Source organism: Morchella importuna, assembly GCF_003444635.1.
Source record: "Morchella importuna strain M04M26 chromosome Unknown Morimp01GS003, whole genome shotgun sequence".
In the NCBI taxonomy this organism is placed as follows: Eukaryota; Fungi; Ascomycota; class Pezizomycetes; order Pezizales; family Morchellaceae; genus Morchella; species Morchella importuna.
The window spans coordinates 932,671-950,084 of record NW_025763400.1 but is presented as its reverse complement, the minus strand read 5'-3'; the positions used below and the strand labels follow the sequence as shown (position 1 = coordinate 950,084).

General features: G+C 45.7%; 4 protein-coding genes across 4 annotated transcripts; 1 reads left to right on the top strand and 3 right to left on the bottom strand.

Moving 5' to 3' along the window:
- Positions 1-64: 64 nt before the first annotated feature.
- Positions 65-3,702, bottom strand: LAJ45_01762 (uncharacterized protein; the record flags this gene model as incomplete). The annotated part of the gene is made up of 8 exons (XM_046111355.1): positions 65-1,996; positions 2,074-2,249; positions 2,318-2,439; positions 2,491-2,715; positions 2,776-3,028; positions 3,097-3,217; positions 3,270-3,335; positions 3,391-3,702. 8 exons carry the CDS (start codon positions 3,700-3,702, stop codon positions 65-67), a joined length of 3,207 nt encoding a protein of 1,068 aa, XP_045975299.1.
- Positions 3,703-5,592: 1,890 nt separating this feature from the next.
- On the bottom strand, positions 5,593-7,792 carry LAJ45_01761 (uncharacterized protein; the record flags this gene model as incomplete). Its single annotated transcript, XM_046111354.1, has 8 exons — positions 5,593-5,873; positions 5,936-6,133; positions 6,203-6,341; positions 6,409-6,551; positions 6,611-7,200; positions 7,271-7,318; positions 7,435-7,547; positions 7,607-7,792. 8 exons carry the CDS (start codon positions 7,790-7,792, stop codon positions 5,593-5,595), a joined length of 1,698 nt encoding a protein of 565 aa, XP_045975298.1.
- Positions 7,793-9,900: 2,108 nt separating this feature from the next.
- LAJ45_01760 (uncharacterized protein) lies at positions 9,901-12,612 on the top strand (the record flags this gene model as incomplete). The annotated part of the gene is made up of 5 exons (XM_046111353.1): positions 9,901-10,338; positions 10,397-10,558; positions 10,626-11,043; positions 11,124-12,065; positions 12,140-12,612. The coding sequence occupies 5 exons, from the start codon at positions 9,901-9,903 to the stop codon at positions 12,610-12,612; spliced, it is 2,433 nt and encodes an 810-aa protein (XP_045975297.1).
- An 884-nt stretch (positions 12,613-13,496) lies between these two features.
- On the bottom strand, positions 13,497-15,797 carry LAJ45_01759 (uncharacterized protein; the record flags this gene model as incomplete). The annotated part of the gene is made up of 9 exons (XM_046111352.1): positions 13,497-13,592; positions 13,662-13,804; positions 13,859-14,154; positions 14,208-14,342; positions 14,431-14,543; positions 14,598-14,906; positions 14,972-15,211; positions 15,512-15,732; positions 15,791-15,797. 9 exons carry the CDS (start codon positions 15,795-15,797, stop codon positions 13,497-13,499), a joined length of 1,560 nt encoding a protein of 519 aa, XP_045975296.1.
- Between the last annotated feature and the right edge of the window lie 1,617 nt (positions 15,798-17,414).

The window sequence follows — 17,414 nt, the reverse complement described above, 5'->3', positions numbered from 1 at the left end:
TATATTTCATATAACCAATTCAAATCCCTACAAACCAAAACCCTCTCCCCTTGTCTCTTACTATCTATGTAGCTGCCTCAGCAAAAGTTTTCTTTTCCTCTTTTGCCTGTTCCTCCACTCCTTCGACAACCTCCTTTTTGTCCTCTACAACCACGTCCTTCGCTACGTTTTCTTCAACTACATCCCTCTTCACGTCTTCTACGGCCGCGTCTGCTGCAGGCTGTACTTCAATCTCTTCCTTCAACTGCTTAACTTTAGGTTCTTCCACCTCTTTAACGCCTGCAACCTTATCTTCGCCCTTCTCCACCTTGGCCTTCTCGCCCTCCTCTTTTTCTTCCTTCTCTTCCTTCTTATCCTTCTTGTCCTTCTTGTCCTTCTTGTCCTTCTTGTCCTTCTTGTCCTTCTTGTCCTTCTTGTCCTTCTTGTCCTTCTTGCCCTTTTTGTCCTTTTTGTCCTTCTTCTCTTCCTTCTCTTCCTTCTCTTCCTTCTCTTCCTTCTCCCCCTTCTCTTCTCCTTCATCCTTTTCTTTCTTGCCCTTATCCTTCTTCTTCTTCTTCTTCTTATCCTTGACCTTCTCCGCCTCATCATCAGCCTCTGCCTCACTCTTCTCTTCCTTGTCATCATCCTCTTCCTTCTCTTTACCCTTGCCCTTCTTATCCTTCTTCTTCTTGCCCTTCTTGTCCTTTTTCTTGTCTTTCTTGTCCGATTCATCTGATGACTCCTCTGCTGCATCTCGAGAAGTGTCATCGAGGTCGAGAGCATCGGCACTCTCAACATGAACAACCTTTACAGTTGTGTCTTTGTCTTGCGAGTAAATGCGAAGACCAATACAAGCAATAGGATCCCAAGTGTCCTCATCCGTGGGGGGTTCGGCGTCGGTTGGTACTGGTGCTTCGGCTTGGGCTACCTCGGTCTCAGATTCAGAGGAAGAACCAGAGGAAGAACCAGACGAGGACCCTGACGAACCAGATGAAGACGAGGAAGAGGATGACCCTGACGAGGACGAAGATGACGAAGAGCCGGACGATGAAGACGATGAGGACGATGAGGACGAATCAGAAGAGCTTGAGGACGATGACTCGGAGCCAGATTCGGAACCAGATTCGGAGCCAGACCCAGACTTATCGTCGTCCTTCTTCTCCTTCTTAACCTTTTTGTCTTTCTTGTCTTTCTTGTCCGATTTTTCAGATTTTTCAGACTTTTCAGATTTTTCAGATTTTTCAGACTTTTCAGACTTTTCAGACTTGTCCTTTTTATCCTTTTTGTCCTTTTTGCCCTTCTTGTCTTTCTTATCCTTCTTATCCTTCTTATCCTTCTTTTCTTCCTTTTCCTCGTCGTCTTCCTTCTTCTCCTTCTTGTCTTTGACTTTTTTGTCTTTCTTCTCTTCCTTCTCATCGCCTTCGTCTTTCTCCTCCTTTACTTTCTTCACCTTCTTTTTGGCCTCATCATCACTTTCCAACTCCGCCTCGTCACCCTTGGTGGCTTTAGTGTCTTCATCTTTGCCCTTGGCCTCGCCACGAACTCCACCCCTACCCCCACGTACACCGCGTGACTTATTTCGGGAGTGACCTATACCCGCACCCTCACCTGGCCCATCACCTACACCCTCACCATCATCCTGCGCTACTTCGGGTGTTTTCTTCGTTTTTTGTGATGCCTCCGCCTCCTCAACGCCCTTCTTATCTTTTGGATCAACTGCAGCTTTCGCATGAGCCAAATCGTATGACATTCCGATCTGCAAGAACTTCATTCTGTTGGTCTTGCAGGTCTCCTTGATCACCTCTTGAGTCGTTTTGCGGTGTGTCTTTGTGGCAGTAACCATAAATAGGACTGTGTACTTCCCTGGCTCGAGCTCCAGCTCTGCGCTGACACTTCTGGTCTTATGGATATTGGGTCGAGAACGAGTGATGTACTCTTTCTCTCCCTTTTTGTGGACTCGGAAGTGGATTTTGAAGTCGTACTGGCCTTCCAAGCCTCTGAAATAGCGTTCATCAAGCTAAATATAATAAGGAACCCACAAAAATAAGTCACTGTAACCCTAATATATATGGCAATGGGGGTGATCCAACACACCTGCGAAAGAACAAAAACTACAGGGCCCTTCTTCTTGATTTTAACTTCGAACCTAGTGGGACTGTACACCTGGGCCCATGGCACTGGAATTTTTATCCAACTGGAAGTCACTGTCCAGGACGGGTCGAAAAGGCGTGTTTGGTCGATGTGATCAAATTTATAGAGAAAATCCTTGTCTATTAAGCTATCATTAGCAATCTGACAGAGAAAACACGTATATATTTTGTACTCGGGAAAGTCTTACAAGACATCCAAAATGAACCATCGTTTCCAAAACGATGGTCCAACAACGTCAGCCATTCAGCAGTCCATTCCTTTGATCCGTCGCTCCATGGTCCGGTCCATTCAGTACAGCCCCAGGGATTTCTGTGTTCCACTTTAGTAAGAGCATAAAAAGGAAAAGCGAATTATACATACCTAACTAATACCAATCGCTGGCCTTTAACTTCGACCGCTTTGAGAACTGAGTAAGCATGTCCTGCGAGGATACCGGAACGATCAACTGTGCCCATGAGGTACCCAGAAAACAGGTAATCCTTGTTTGCAAGCGTCAAGTCCTCCTTCCAAAAGCGATCACGATCTAGAAGATCACATGTGTCGAATTCAATTGTCACGCCTCCGGTCAGATCTTCAATGGCCTCGCTATCACAAATTCAGTACACCAAAAAACAAGGGTTGAGATCCCAGATTAAGAGTACATACCCAGACCATCCACCTTCTACTGCGCCATAGTCACCATGGGCCTTTGCATAGGCCTTCTCCAGCAGTGGTAGCCAAGTTTCATTAGGGTCCTGGCAACTGGCGTACACCAACGCATTGGAGCCTTTCATGAAGGTCTTCTCGTACACATCTTCTTTCCCGGACCACACAGCCTGGGTATAGCTATCGGCATCCTGATATTCTGGTCTGTTTGTGTAGAGCTGGTCGTCAACAATTGTGGAAATCCACTCGCCATCTAATTCAAACAGCTGTTATTAGAATGTACTAGATCCCCTCCGGTCAGTGGAGGATTTTATTGCATACCGCGCATGAAGATAAATCCGTATATTCCAACAGCTTCATCTCGGGCAACACAAATCTTCTCGATAAGGCCCGGCACGTTACTGATGGTTGCAACTGCAGCTAATAGCCAACAGTCTCCAGTCTAGAGAAAATCAGATCATCTTAACAACCATTTCATAGATTTGCAGTCTTACAGCTCCTTGTCTAATATCTCCTGCACTAACACCATCCTTGAAAAATTTTGGATCCTCGAAGACATCCTATACATCAATTAGCCAAATAACCTTCACCGGGACGACCGGACTGGTTGCCTACCTCAACTCTCAAAGTACCCTCAGGGTTCAATTCTGACCTGTGCTCAGGAAGCAGACCGTCCAGACAGTATCTACCATCCCTCTTCAAGTCAAAGTGAAGATCCCGATATTTCCTGTTCGCCATACGACATTCTTTCGCAATTTTCTCCACCTTCTTCCTGCAAACTTCAATAGCCTCTTCTAAGCCACGGGTTGCTACGACAGACTTCGATGTGTGATGGATCGATGCCGCAGCAGCATCGGCCAGCTTATTGTGCGGAAGCAAAGTCTTGGACTTTGACTCCGCAGAATCGGCTTTCTTGTCGTCCGGCATGAGGAGTGTATACAGACTAAAGGTGGGCAATGATACTTTTGATAGAGCTTTTCAACGGGAGAAGGTTGCTACTGTGTGTTCCGAAGCTCAAGCCCCTGCCTGTGGGGGAGATAGTGAATTTATATCTCAGCAACGAGAACCAAACACGCGGCAGTTTTCTTGTCGGTTAAACCCCAAGGAGTTTCGGCCTTAGCATTCTAATTGAGTACATGTACCTATAAAATTCGCCCATTGAGCCACTAGGTGGTGTGTGCATAGACTGGCAATGTGTTCTAGTGCAGGCATGAGAGCTGTGAGCTCTACACGTGCCAGTGGGCTACACCAACTCTCAGCCCCACGGGAAATTAAGGCACAATCAAGTTAAAAGTGCAGGGACGGTCCCAATAGGTATCAGGGGAGCTTGGTGTGATGAAGATGCGTTTCTGCCCCCACAAAGATGCAAACGTATCAAATTGGGAATAGTAGCGCTCGGTGTAAGCCAACGGCGTAGGATGTATAGCTCGAGAAGCTATGGGGGGTAGGTGTGTAAACTTCGGCGTTTTTTTAAAGAATCGGCCAATCAAACTTATAGAAATTGGCCATAATGGTACTAGCGCCTAGGCTAACCCTGACATTTCCTCAGATTCCCATACAAACGAAGTTGACACACCCGCCCTCTAGGCCTTCTCGCGCCATAATGCCTACCAACTATATCTATTGGTACTTTAATGGCATGATAAATGATGATCAACCATGAGATGGAAACGGGCACCAATTAATGGCATGAAAGGAGGTTACACATATCGTAGAAACACAACATGTATCCTCTGCTCATCTATAGTTGATCCCTGTTCAATTCAGCCCCACCGTTACAAGCGCGGGGCGGAAGAGGTTTATGCGTCAACTGGTATTTATTCCTTGTAAGAAAAGCGGGGTACTAGAAGTGGAGGGACCCGATCCGAAGCCGCCCTAGCTTACGCCCAGTTACTATATATTAATTACTAGGTGCAAGGGGAGCGAACGACCATCATAAAGAGCTCTCAGATACTTAGATGTAAGTATCGTGTAGTAAGTTGCGCTATGCATGTTCTTTGATGTGTTTAGGTACCGCAGTACTTGTTCATATCTGTTCGGATCAGCCGCTCTGAAGATAGGAATCAGATGACAGTGCCGGGACGATATCCTGCTGTGCGATGTAATGCAGTGCAGCTGTCACTCGGGGCAGAGTAGAGTACTCGCGTCTAGGATAAAGAACCAGAACATGCAAATGCCTAGTTTGTATGGCAGCTCAGCGCCACTCCATACAAATAATCCCTGCTTTCTCACTTGCATGTTCTGGTTCTTTTTCCCTGACGCGAGTAATCTCTGCATAGACGGTAATCTCTGCATAGACGGGCAACGACGTCCGTCCATGGATGTCGAGCGAGCAGGATTACAATCCGTAACCACAACTGTTGCCTAAAAATTAGTAAGAGGGAAATATTGCAATGACTGGAAATACATAACGTCCCTGATATGGTCTCCTAAGTCATTCCAGCAGGGCTGGTAGGATGCAAAGTCCCCCTGGTTATTAATATTATTATTAGCACAAACTCAAATTTAGCGATCCCAGGCTCCTGTGCGCCATACACCAGCAGTGGTTTTGCCACACATGTGCGGTATCAATTTATGGGGTTTTCTGCATGCACTCATCCAAGAGTCTCCTTGCTTAATTCCCTCAAACATACAATAATGGTTGTATCTAGGGGGACCTTGCGGGGTACATTCTTGGCTCACACAATCTCACTCGGACCTCTGCAACGCCGCAACAAAAACCCGAGAATTCATTAAATTACTAACCAAATGGCATTATTAAGGTAAAATAAAGTAAAAAAGATATATAAAGAGAGGGAAGGCCCTAATTGGAGACTATCAATACATGCTCAGTCCGTATTTCCGGTCATAGCACTCCAGCCACTCCTTCAGCGCAGTAGAAAATATACCTAGGGCGTCGTTAACTTCCGGAAAATGCCTCTGCTTTTTGCCACCAAAGATATCAAAAGAATGCACAGTGTTCTTCATTAGATATCCGAATATCTTGTTTCGTGGGGTGGGCATGCCACATGTGGGGATATCATGGGATACAACGTTTTGGGGAGCCCATTTTTCGCTCGATAGTACAGAGAGGGAGGTCCATGGGTCATATTTACCCCCTATATAGGTCAGTCAGGGTTAACTATTCATACATATACTAATATTGATGGTTTTGGTTTACCCGTAAAGAATGTGTTAGAAGCGCGCATGTTCCAGCCTTCAAACTCTCCATTCACCTTTTCTACCTGCGGCTTGTGCGGAAGGAACCCCGAGGAGACTCCAGTCGGGAAGTAGTGGTAGCAAAGATCTTGCCCGTATTTCTGACTTAGATACCTTGATACGATTTGGTTTGGGCCCAGGTTGACGGATTGGACGAAGCCTGTCACAAACCCTTGTTAGAGTCCTGCGGTAATATAATAGAGTGAGCTTTGACAGGTGAGGCACGTACCCCATTCACTACAAATTAACCAAGCCCAAGAGATGCTTGCTGAGTCTGTTCGTGCAGCATCAAACCTATCGCAATAGATGGTCCCGTCGTTGCCAGTACCATAATACCCTTCACAGTTCTGGCCCAGATATCTGTTGACCTGCGTTTCTCGTTAGTACATTTCCCTAGGAAAGTCACTGTTTTGTGCAATCGATCATTTTCCTTACCATCCCAATAAGCTTTGGCCACTGGGCCCAGCGGTCGATTACCCATTGGACGCCCGTTTCTTTCGCCCAGCCCTGAGCTCCAGCCGTCACATTAGTTTCCGGATCCGTTTCCATATAGTCGCAAAAGTTTCTCAATCCCCATTCTATCCGCCCATTTCGTCAGCAAAAGCCTCCCATTTCTATCTATACCAGAGCCACAAACCATTGCCACAACAGCTCTCCATCCCCCATGCTTGCCAATTATATAGCACCAGCGACAACGCCAACCCAAAGCCTCCATTCCCCACGCCCTCCGAATCCTTCCCCAAAAACTTCCTCTTCAGCTCAGCTGCTGTTGCCGGAAGCCGTAGCTGCTTATCGATCTGCTGAACCGCGGCACGCATATCCCTCGTGCAGTTCCCAAAGCCAAATTCAATAATGCCTCGCGCGATCTGTTCAAAATAGACTGACATGTCGATGCGTGCTTGGACAGGCGCCGAGGAGGCATATGCGGCGAGGAAAGTGGTGGGGTATTTGGCGCGGGCAAAAGCTGCCCGCGTGCCTGAGTAGCTACCGCCAAAGATAACCCAAGGGGTGTAGTCGGGGTCAGAGGGATAAGGGGCCAGTTTGGACGCTCGAAGGTGCGGGCGAATACCTGCCCATGCATTATATATCATTAGTGGAATTAATATCATACAACGTAGAGGGAGGTGTACCGGAAGGTCAGCGAGTGCTTGGGCGGTAGTTAGATACTGCATCTGCTCCGGCGTTGTGTTGTTGGTGATATCATAGGGCGTGGATCGGCCATAATACCTGTAAGGAAACACAAAAACTTAGAAAATATTGACTATGTACAGAAGCCCAAGGAGTAGCAAGGGGTTACCGATGTTCCCACAAGATCACCATGGCATTAAACTCGCGGGCTAGATCTCTAGTGGGGTCATATTACCCCTGAGATAATATTCAACAGCAAATAAAGAATTTGACTCGCCCCCGTCAATCACTACATGAACAACTTATTAGCTGAGCACAGTGGGGAAGGGATACTTCTGTCCAGGGAGCAGACAAAACACCGGGCCTCCAGGCTTGTAGAACTCTTCCAATACCCAGTATCTATTATTGAAAGTAGCAGTATTATTTCCAAAGTGATCCAAAGGGAGCTGATTTCTATGAGTTAGATAATCCTTTAAGTATCAACGACAATACAGAGAACACTCACGGTCACAGTCTGGTGGTCTATAAATGCTTCAGTTTCTGAGGATAAACTGCCAGCGCTGTTGCCCATCACTGGAGTTGCCTCATCAAGCTCGCGGCGGTGAAGCGCCGGCCATGGGTGGAGGAGAGCTTGCGCAGATCGCAGGAGCGCAAGCCCGATTAACAGGAGATGCTTGTAAAGTACGTACATTGAGGTCTGCCCAGAAAGTGTTCCAGGTTCAGTATTAAATGAGGGGATGTTGGATCCAAGGATGTTGTTTGAGTGAATTGAGATGGGGTCTAGCAGCTATTTAACAATCCCATATCGTTTAACATATATAGGATAGATGGAACTATATCCTGATCCATTCTATAGAACTATTGGTAGTACTTCATGGTACGTATATAAGGATTTGATATCCTTATCTGTACGCATGTACTCATCGAGCACTAGGGTGTATCCAATATATATCGTGTGGTGGGGCGATAGCATATATCTTAGGGGTACCCGCGAATCGTCTGATCATGACATTGGCTATATGAAGGCGCTGATAATAAGTCTAACATAGAAAACCCACAATAATGTCGCACTAGCTGGAGCACCAATAGAGCACATGGGACATATATCTAGAGGGATGTGGTTTTCTTGATTGAATGTTCTGCATTGAATCCCAGGTCACTGTACCAAGCAGTTGGGAGAGTGCACGGCGCCGCTGACCCAGCCCCCGATAGCCAGTCCTGAGCGTTCTAGTTGGGCGAAAGCTTAAAGCCCAGCGCGGGTCCCTGCATCTCAGAAAGTAACCTTCAACGGTGAGTGTAGCTAGGTGTAACACTAAACATGCTTTTAACAGCCCCAGTTATATGTATGAGAGAATCGGCGTTCCCAGTAAATCTTATTTATAAATATATCCAGGAGGCACAAGGCTACTACGGTAGTAGCGTAGTATTTAGAAATGTCTGTATTTATATCAGCTTAACTCTTGTATGCGAGTGAGCTTCTGTGACTGACTTGAGATCCTGCGCATGCCACGGATTTGCAGTAGCTAGAGCCGCTTTAATGATGTTGTTGCCAAACAGCTTTGGTGGTAACGCGTGGGGGGTGGCCTCAAGACATAAAATAGCAGCGCTTTCAATATTGCTATATATATGCTCTTAAGATCTTATCGCTGGTGAAAGCGGATGATTGAGGATTTGTTCTTTCTAGGCTTGGTCGTCACTGTACTTTTTCAATGAGGCTATGGTAAGACTTAGGTCGGTTGAATTAAGGATCATGGTTGTCTCGCATTTGCTATTATGGATTGTCAAAAATAATGGGACGCAACAGGCTTCATTGCAACGTAATAATCTCTCAACCACGACCGACCACAAACAGGATAAGTAATAATTATTTTTGACAACCCGCAATAATTATGGGCGACTCGCGCGGCGCAAAACCTGCTTCAATTATCATTGGTTTGTTCAGCTCGGCCGCTTAACTAAAACGAGAATTCTATCACAAGACAGGTCGAGCCAACCATATGCCCGCTTCGCTCTACTGGTAGCCTCTTTGTTGGTTGTTGGCTTCTGATTTGTGTTTATCCATCACATTTTCCATGTCGATGGATTAGCAAGGCTGGAAGTTCTCTTTATCTTGCTGTGTCTTGCGCTGTCAAATACTGTTTGATACTGTGGGCCGATCGCAGCAATGCAATTGGGATGACATCCCGCTAGCTCCCCGCAAACCTTTGAGCTCGACATCTGCTAGGAAAGAACAATGAGTACTGAAGTAATAGACCATCTAGTAACAAGTTTGATAGATACAGATCATACGCGATGTAACCGCCAGTATCGGAATTGGCCTGAATTAATACATAGACATAAGCGTCTATGTATCTAACGTTAACGCGTTTATTGCTTTGATTCAGGCAACCCATATTGTCCAGTATCGTTCATCAAGTGGGAAAAATCTGCACGACCATGCACATCTCAGGCGCGCCCCATGGGGTTTACATATGTATAATATCTCAATGTGCCTCTACACACTTCTTTCTTTCTGTGATACCGAACACATCACTGGCAATTCTAGCTAGGTGTTCAGGCCGCCATTTTATATATCATCATTAGTGTCTTCGCGATACAGAGGAGAAGATATTAAGAACAGCTAACATCTCTCCGGCCTCCAAGTAGCCGATGGACTTTCACCAGAACTAGAACCCCCTGGCTTCACCAGCAAAAACTCGCTACAAAAACGATCGGCGATAAACACAAAAATAAGGTTACCACACTATTCTAGGCCTCGTGTGCTTTATCTTGCACCATCCACGTGCACACCCCTCGAAGATGCCGTTAACTACTGAGCAGCTCACGTCAACCCTCAGTGAGGCCTTGTTTCATTATCGTGAGGTCCTTAACCTCAGAGAGAAGGAGAGAGACGAAGTTCTTCCTTTGAATGGAAAATTACCCGCGACGGAGGACGACGATGCTTTGCAGGCAGAGTTTCGTTACCAGTTGGAGGCCATGGATCGCTTTCTCGGCTCCGTAGACGATATGGTCGCTGCCCTCAATAGACCCAACGAGTCGTCTTTAGTAAAGTACCAAGCGCAAAGTCATCCCAAGTGGCTGGAGCCATTTATTTATCAGAAGGATGAGTCCTTCGTAAATCCATTCACAGGCCTAATTGTCGAAGCCCCTTCTTCCAACGCCGTCTGCTCAAGACCAGGTCCCTCAAATAAAGAAGGACCCTTGCAAGAGATACCAGATAGCTTTTGGGAGAGCTACGTAAGCTGGAAATGTTCATATATCGTAAAGTTATTGGAGCTGAATTAAGTACTACTAGGATCCGAGCTGCAATCCTTCTCCAGATGAAGACTTGGCTTCACAAAAAGCAAGCACGGTCCCTTCGCGTTTGAAAGATGATTATAAACCGCGTGACCTAGAAATTGACTCAGACGGTCGTATGGATCCTTATGAGGCATCGATGAGATCTAGATCTATCAACGTAAGCTTTTTTTACTTCTCCGAAAGATTCAAACAAGGGTCTTTGTCCAAAAACCTAATTGTCCTAGGGAAATTACTTTCGTCCGCACATCCCAAGCTCTGGGTTCGGGGATATAAAGCGAGAAAACGATGTTAGTCTCCCAGGTACCTGGGTCAATAGCTGGTCCAATTCGACGGACGAAGAGTTCGATGAATGTTTCCCAAGGGCACAGGTGCCCGGGTCTTCTAGTATTTCACGCACTTCGAAGATCTTGGGCGCAGGCCGCTGGAAGACATGGACGCCTCGCATGCACTCCTCCGCCGCCATTCAGTTGGAAGAAATTCAGGCAAAGAAATCCGGTGCCAAGGCTAAAAATAAACAAAATGACATCTCTGAAAAGCCGGCTGAACAATGGACAACAGCCCCCGAGACGCAAGGAATTGTAGGTGGGGTTGAGAAGGCAGTCCGCTTCTCACCTCCAACTACACAATCAATTGAAATCGGAGGTAAGAACCAATTTCTTCCGTCATTTATAATCTATCTTAGATTGGATAATAATATTTGGGGTACCTATCTGAATTAATAGAAGATGGATTTCAAATATTCAACGAACCTGCCGCTGAACCCCGGGTTACTCGTAATGGGCCCAGTATGTCAAAAAAACATCCAATGTCTTCTTCATCCTCAATAGAGACATCAAGCTCCGGAGCTTCTTCAACAGCGGAAGCAAATTGGTGGGCAGATAATCAAAGGCGAGCCTCGGGAGTCGAGCTTTTTGAAAACTTCTCTGGTGAAGAAGAAAGAAATGACCCTGCCTCGGCGAATAGTCCCTTAGAAGAGCCTACTGAATCGAATCGTAAAGGGTTCGAAATTCCCGAACACCCCCCTCAATATGGTTCTCGTGACCAAGTCGCCGCGGATGAAGCCCTGGCGGAGAGACTGGCAAACTTTCAGGCTGATTTCCAAAGACCATCCGATCTGTTTGATGAAGAAGAAGATCGAGAATCAAACTCCTCTGCGTTCATGCGTAAACAGTATCAACAAGATAGAGAGTTGGCAGAAATGCTCTCTGCAGGCTTAGACCCAGATATGGATCGCGAAACTCTGGAGTTGATAAAAAGACTTTCAGGAGATTCACCTCAAGACTTCCACTCATTTCTTGACCAAGAAGCTGAGAGTGAAGCCCTGATCGCTGAGCTTTCTGATTCACATGTATTACGAGATTGGGAATTGGCTAGGCAGCTGGCCGAAGACACGCCACAAGATATGGAAGAGCATCTAAGACAGCTTAAAGAACAGGAGGAGTACGCACGCCTTGCACAGGAGGCCTGGGATGAAGATATCAGAAAAAGAGAAAGAGAAGAACTCGCCGTATTAGCTGAGATGGCTAGGTTAGAAGAGCTGGAAATACTGGAGCAATTGCGGAGAGAGCGCATGGCAGACTGTACTGCATGCTCGGAAGAGGGCGAAAAAGCAGAAATGGCAATGTTGTCTTGTAGCCATGGGTACTGCACGGGTTGCATAAAGGGTAAGATCCTTCAACTATCATAAACTTGTTTATTTTCGAGATTCGGCATCACTAACGATTGTGGAGAAATATAGTCGCTTTTGAAGGCGCATTAAGGGAGAAGAAACCGTTTAGATGCTGCGACCAGGTCCCCATAGATTCTATCGCGGCACACTTCACTCAAAACTTTGTCAGAGATTATAACGATCTCATGCTTGAGCTTAATACTCCGAATGCTCTCTATTGCTCGGCGAGAAACTGTTCAAAATTCATTCCCCCCACCAGCATACGAGCCGATACTGGGACATGCCGCGCTTGTAACAGTAATACGTGTAGACATTGTCGGTCTCCTTCGCATACCGGTATCTGTCCAGCGGATGAGGATTCAACTGTAGTTCTTGGCTTGGCGAAAGAGAAGGGATGGAAACCCTGCCCCGGTTGTCAGAATATGATTGAAAGAGTTGATGGTTGTTTACATATGACATGCACTAGGTGCCCTAACCGTACAGAATTTTGCTATAACTGTGGAAAGCTCTATAGTATTTGCCCTGCCACCTGTAGCAGGTAATATTGTAGATACTTGTACGTAGTAGGAAGTAGTCAATGTATATAATCTTTATTTTGTCAAATTTCGGCTAGATGCAATATTTATCAAATTTTGTCGTTCAGCAGCCATAAAAATAACTTCTGTGTATCACGTTTATACTATATCACGCTTATACATTCACATACATCCAATATTTATTTGCCCAACTTTAAAACCTTGAAGCCAAACATTGATCTGACAGTTGTAGTATTGTAGGTACATGTAGTCATAACACTAGCCTAATTAAGAGATAGTTAATGATTGCTTAATAATTTACATGCAGGCTACAAGCGAATATGACAACGTGGCCGAGTGGTTAAGGCGACAGACTCGAATTTCCAGTTCTTGTTATCTGTTGGGTTCGCCCGCATAGGTTCAAATCCTGTCGTTGTCGAGATAAACTTTTTGCCTCAGACTCTGCCGTCCTAAGGCATTGGAATAAAAAACCAGTGGACTCCTCCCCACTCCGTTTGGTGCGTGGGAATATGTTTCCGCGATCGGACTCTCATACTGTCACTCCGAGGACCTCTGTTGGTTTTGCGTCTGAAACACCAACTCAAATCTCATAAACTATGAGAAAACCGTCGGAAATGCGATCACCTCTAGAAACCAATTCAAGTAACTTTAACGGGCTTTGTGGCTTACTAGCCTCGAACTCAGGCTATTTCTTTTATTCATACAATTTTTATCTCATGGTATTCGTGGTTGGCAGCAAGTTTGTTTATTCTTGAGTGCGAGATTCGCGGGTTGAACTTGCTCGGCCTTTTGCAGTTTAGATAAATCTTTAAAGGTTCAATTATTACGGGCTCTGGGCCTTGAATTATCGGAACACGTAGCTCAGTCACAAATCCATAAGAACAGAGTCCTCATAGAAAATCGACCGCTCTGCGATCTATAGCTTGAGACTTTTTCTTCTGGTCGAGGTATTTCGTGACAGTGCTATGACAATCACGGATCACCGCCTAAAAATGGATTTCTGTTAACCTACAGTCCCAAAACGATCGTGGAACATGATGCATGTGATAACTCACCTTGACTTTCCATATAATGGTAAGGAGGTCGCAAGCCTTGTGGATGGACTCGACGTTTTCTGGAAATGGTCGTAATTCACCGGATCTTAGGTAGAACATATTGTGACCGACACATGACATGTAAAGAACTTGGGTGAAGCGGCCTACATTCAAGGTTAGACACTGAAAGATATAATGATTCTGATGCAGTAACTTACCCTCGTGTAAGACGCCAACCACAACTAACTTTTTGACAGTTTCGGGGTCATAATCGACAATCTTCTTAAGGTTATTGAGGATGGCACGGCACCCAGCCAGTAACTTGGTAAGATCTTTGTCTCTCTTTCCTTCATTAGATGTTTTGGAGTCCGAACTCGAAGATACTTCAACTACAGCGTATTCGAGGTGGTGACTATGATACTGCCACCTTGTCTGTACGATCCCGTCGTAACGCACATAGGGAGATATAAAAGGGTTAGGGTCGCTGGTATGTGCTGCCAGTATGATCTCTTTGCTACTTGGGTGATTAGCTAGAGGATCCGTGATCGAGATAAAGACATCGTTTACCGTTGCATAAATAAGCCAAGACGAGCAAGACGAAGAATACAGGCGTCCATCACGTGTGCGTACAAGCTGTCCCATACTCCTTCTTTCAAACCACGGTAATCCAATAAGTTTGAGGTCTGTGTAAGTAAGAAGAGACTGCGATAAACAAAACATCGATAAGCATGAATACACGACTTTGTGCAAGATTGAGAGACTCGTCTGCTGGGCCATGGTAATCACGTACGTGTGCTCCATCACATTATCAATCCAGCGCTTGTCTGAGTACTCAGATGTGCTCTTATCCCACCCGCTCTCCGTAGAATAAGCAGTTTCTATACAGTCATCCGTGGTGGCGCACTATAGGAATTAGCATCTAGGACCGCACTTGGATGCCTTAGAAAACGGTGTTACTTTTGTATAGCTTGTGATATGATCGGCGAGCGAACAAGGGAGTTGAGGTATTGGTGGGGATTCATCAACTATTTGTTTCCACTGATCATCATCAAACAAATCTCTAAAGTCTTTGTCGTGGGCATCAATTATTGACAACGAAGGAAGGTTCAGCTGGTCAATATCTGAAAATTCTTTTGCATAATCCCGTGCTATATCTTCCAAAAACACGCCGCCTACAAGTGGAAATTTACTGTCCATGCTTTGATTGGTCTCAAACTCGGGTGTCAACGTCACTGATTCCGATGTGATACTATCATCTTCTTCATTCTAATGGATACAACATTTATTTTGTTAGAGTCACATAATATTTCATGAGATAATTGTGGAACTACATTTTGCTCCCCTTCTATTTCAACCTCTTTCGAACCAGCAAGACTCGATTCAACAGGCTTAAATCCAGCAGGTGGCTGGGGAAACGAGTTCAACGTGCCGACGTTCCCGCGGACAACAGTGCCGATGGTCCCATTATTTTGATGAATCACCACCTGTGGTTTGGAAACGCGTTTCTGACGCCGTCCAGTTAGGCGGTTTTTATCCCAACAGCGGGAACGAGCCTTGTCCGATATACGACCCTAGGAGAAATAATGAGTTAATTGAACCAATACCCTCCCCCACTGAAGTAACAGACACCAAGTAGGTAATCTGAGATTCAGTGGGACCACTGGAACGCGGAGCAGACACCCAGTAGGTAATCTGTGGTCCAGTGGTCCACCGGGACGCGGAGCAGACACCCAGTAGGTAATCTGTGGCCCGGTGGGAGCCGACAGCAAAGCAGAAACCCAGTAGGTAATCTGTGGCCCGGTTGCGTCAAGTAAGGGCATTGGTTTTCCAATGAAATTGATTAAAAGGTTGGAAGGCTTGAAGTGACTTACCCCCCGACTATATTTAGTCAGCAGTAACTTGGCTTTTGATAGTATGGTCGCATCTTTTGTGTTGGCGACAATGTGGTTGAGAGAAGCGAGATAGTGATCCACGACTTTGTTGAAGTTGAAAGGGGTTTTGTGCTTACGCGAGCTTTGGTACTCCTCGCCTAAAAACGTCACCAGATCCCAATCGATGGGGACTTGTGAAAGAAAGTCCTCATCAATTATGACTAAAGGATGTGTCAGTAGGGCTCAAGTGGAGTACGCGATATTCGCGATGGTGATTACCCGGCATCGTAGTTTTGGTGTTGAGTTTGGTGTGGAAGGAGGATGTGGAGGAGTGGGGGGAATCTTGGGTGCATGCGCTAGTTGTAGGATTTGGCAAAAGAGGGGGGCTGGTAGTGCCAAGACGAGTGCGCCAAGACGGATATGTGCCAAGATTATGACTGCTCAGCCAAGAGCGGTTTACCAAGACCTTGGCAATGAGGTAGGTACATGTATCCCCGTAGCAACCGACCTGGAATCTAGCTCTGGCTTGGCAAGGCCGATTGATACGAAGAAGTACATGAGCTCATTGTAAAATTTAGCTCAATTTTTCAAACTCCCGAACAGGTCTATTAATAATGCTTTGCAATCTAGAACGGTCAGGGAATCAAAGAAATAAGTGACCACCGTCTAAGGAAACCAGTTTTAAAAGCACCATCTTCTATACAACTTGCGCCTGTATAGCTAATGCTCTAGCTTTGTACTTCTACAACCTCATGATATCCTCACGGACACCATCGTTTCAATTCGCCCCTCTCAATCTGGTTCAGTCCATCAACTATACAGGCTCCCTGGGGCTTGAACAGACCGGGCTAACCTGTGGGGCAAACAATGCCTCAAGTGCATCGATAGACATGGCCCACTTCAATATTCGGCCTTTTATAAATCCTAGAATCCACCATACAGTATGTACTCCACCAACCACGTTCACAGCAATCACTGCGAATAGCCAGTCCGAGTACCTTCTTCTATCACCAAAAAACCGCCAGTCCATGTCTTTGTTGGGGCCATGTATGACTTGGTTGCCAACCTTGGTCCAGAAATAGCAATAAAATACTGTGAAAAATGAGAGGAGTAAACTCTCTATCGTCATCCGTTTCTGGTCCCATGCTGATAAGGTCTCAAAGGCTGAATTCAGAAGAAACAATTCAGCAAGCGCAACAGCTGAACCAAAGCTATTGAGGATTAACTCTAGCCTAACGACTGGATGGTCTGATGGAAGTATAAGAACGAAATATAACAGTGTGCTTGCTAGCGGGAGGACCATGACAATAGTATAAAAAATGTGGAAGAAAAATCGGTTCGAGCCACTTTCACCACTCGGGAAACTGGTAATACGGAAAAGATGGCCGTTTAATACCTCTTGGAACGTGAGTGGCATATCGGCCGAATATGGACTGTAACGACAGCCCGTATGCGCATACGGGAGACGAGATTGGTCTTTCGAGATTGTATAAAGATACATCCAGTACTATGAGTTTGAGCCATTGCGCCAGTGAGATAAGATCATAAGGTAAAGGGCACGGTCAAACTTACCGAAGTCAGCCATAGATAGATACACTGTCCTATCCATGCAAGATCCATCAGCCGGAATGCAACTATCTTGCCACGGCCAGCGAGAACCTCAAACACGAGATATACAGACAGAAAGAGCGTCATGGAGAAAGCTAGGAATAAACGAACGAAGAAAAGATGTCTGCTGGACAAAAAACTCCATGGTGATTCAACGACTCTCAAGAAGAGATCTGAATCTGTAGGTGGGATGTGATCTACCACCTGGCCGAGCAGTGGGGTGCTGTCATTCATTACTCTCAAACAGCTATCCAAATGGTGATAGGATGAAATACATGTATGGTCGCTTTGATGC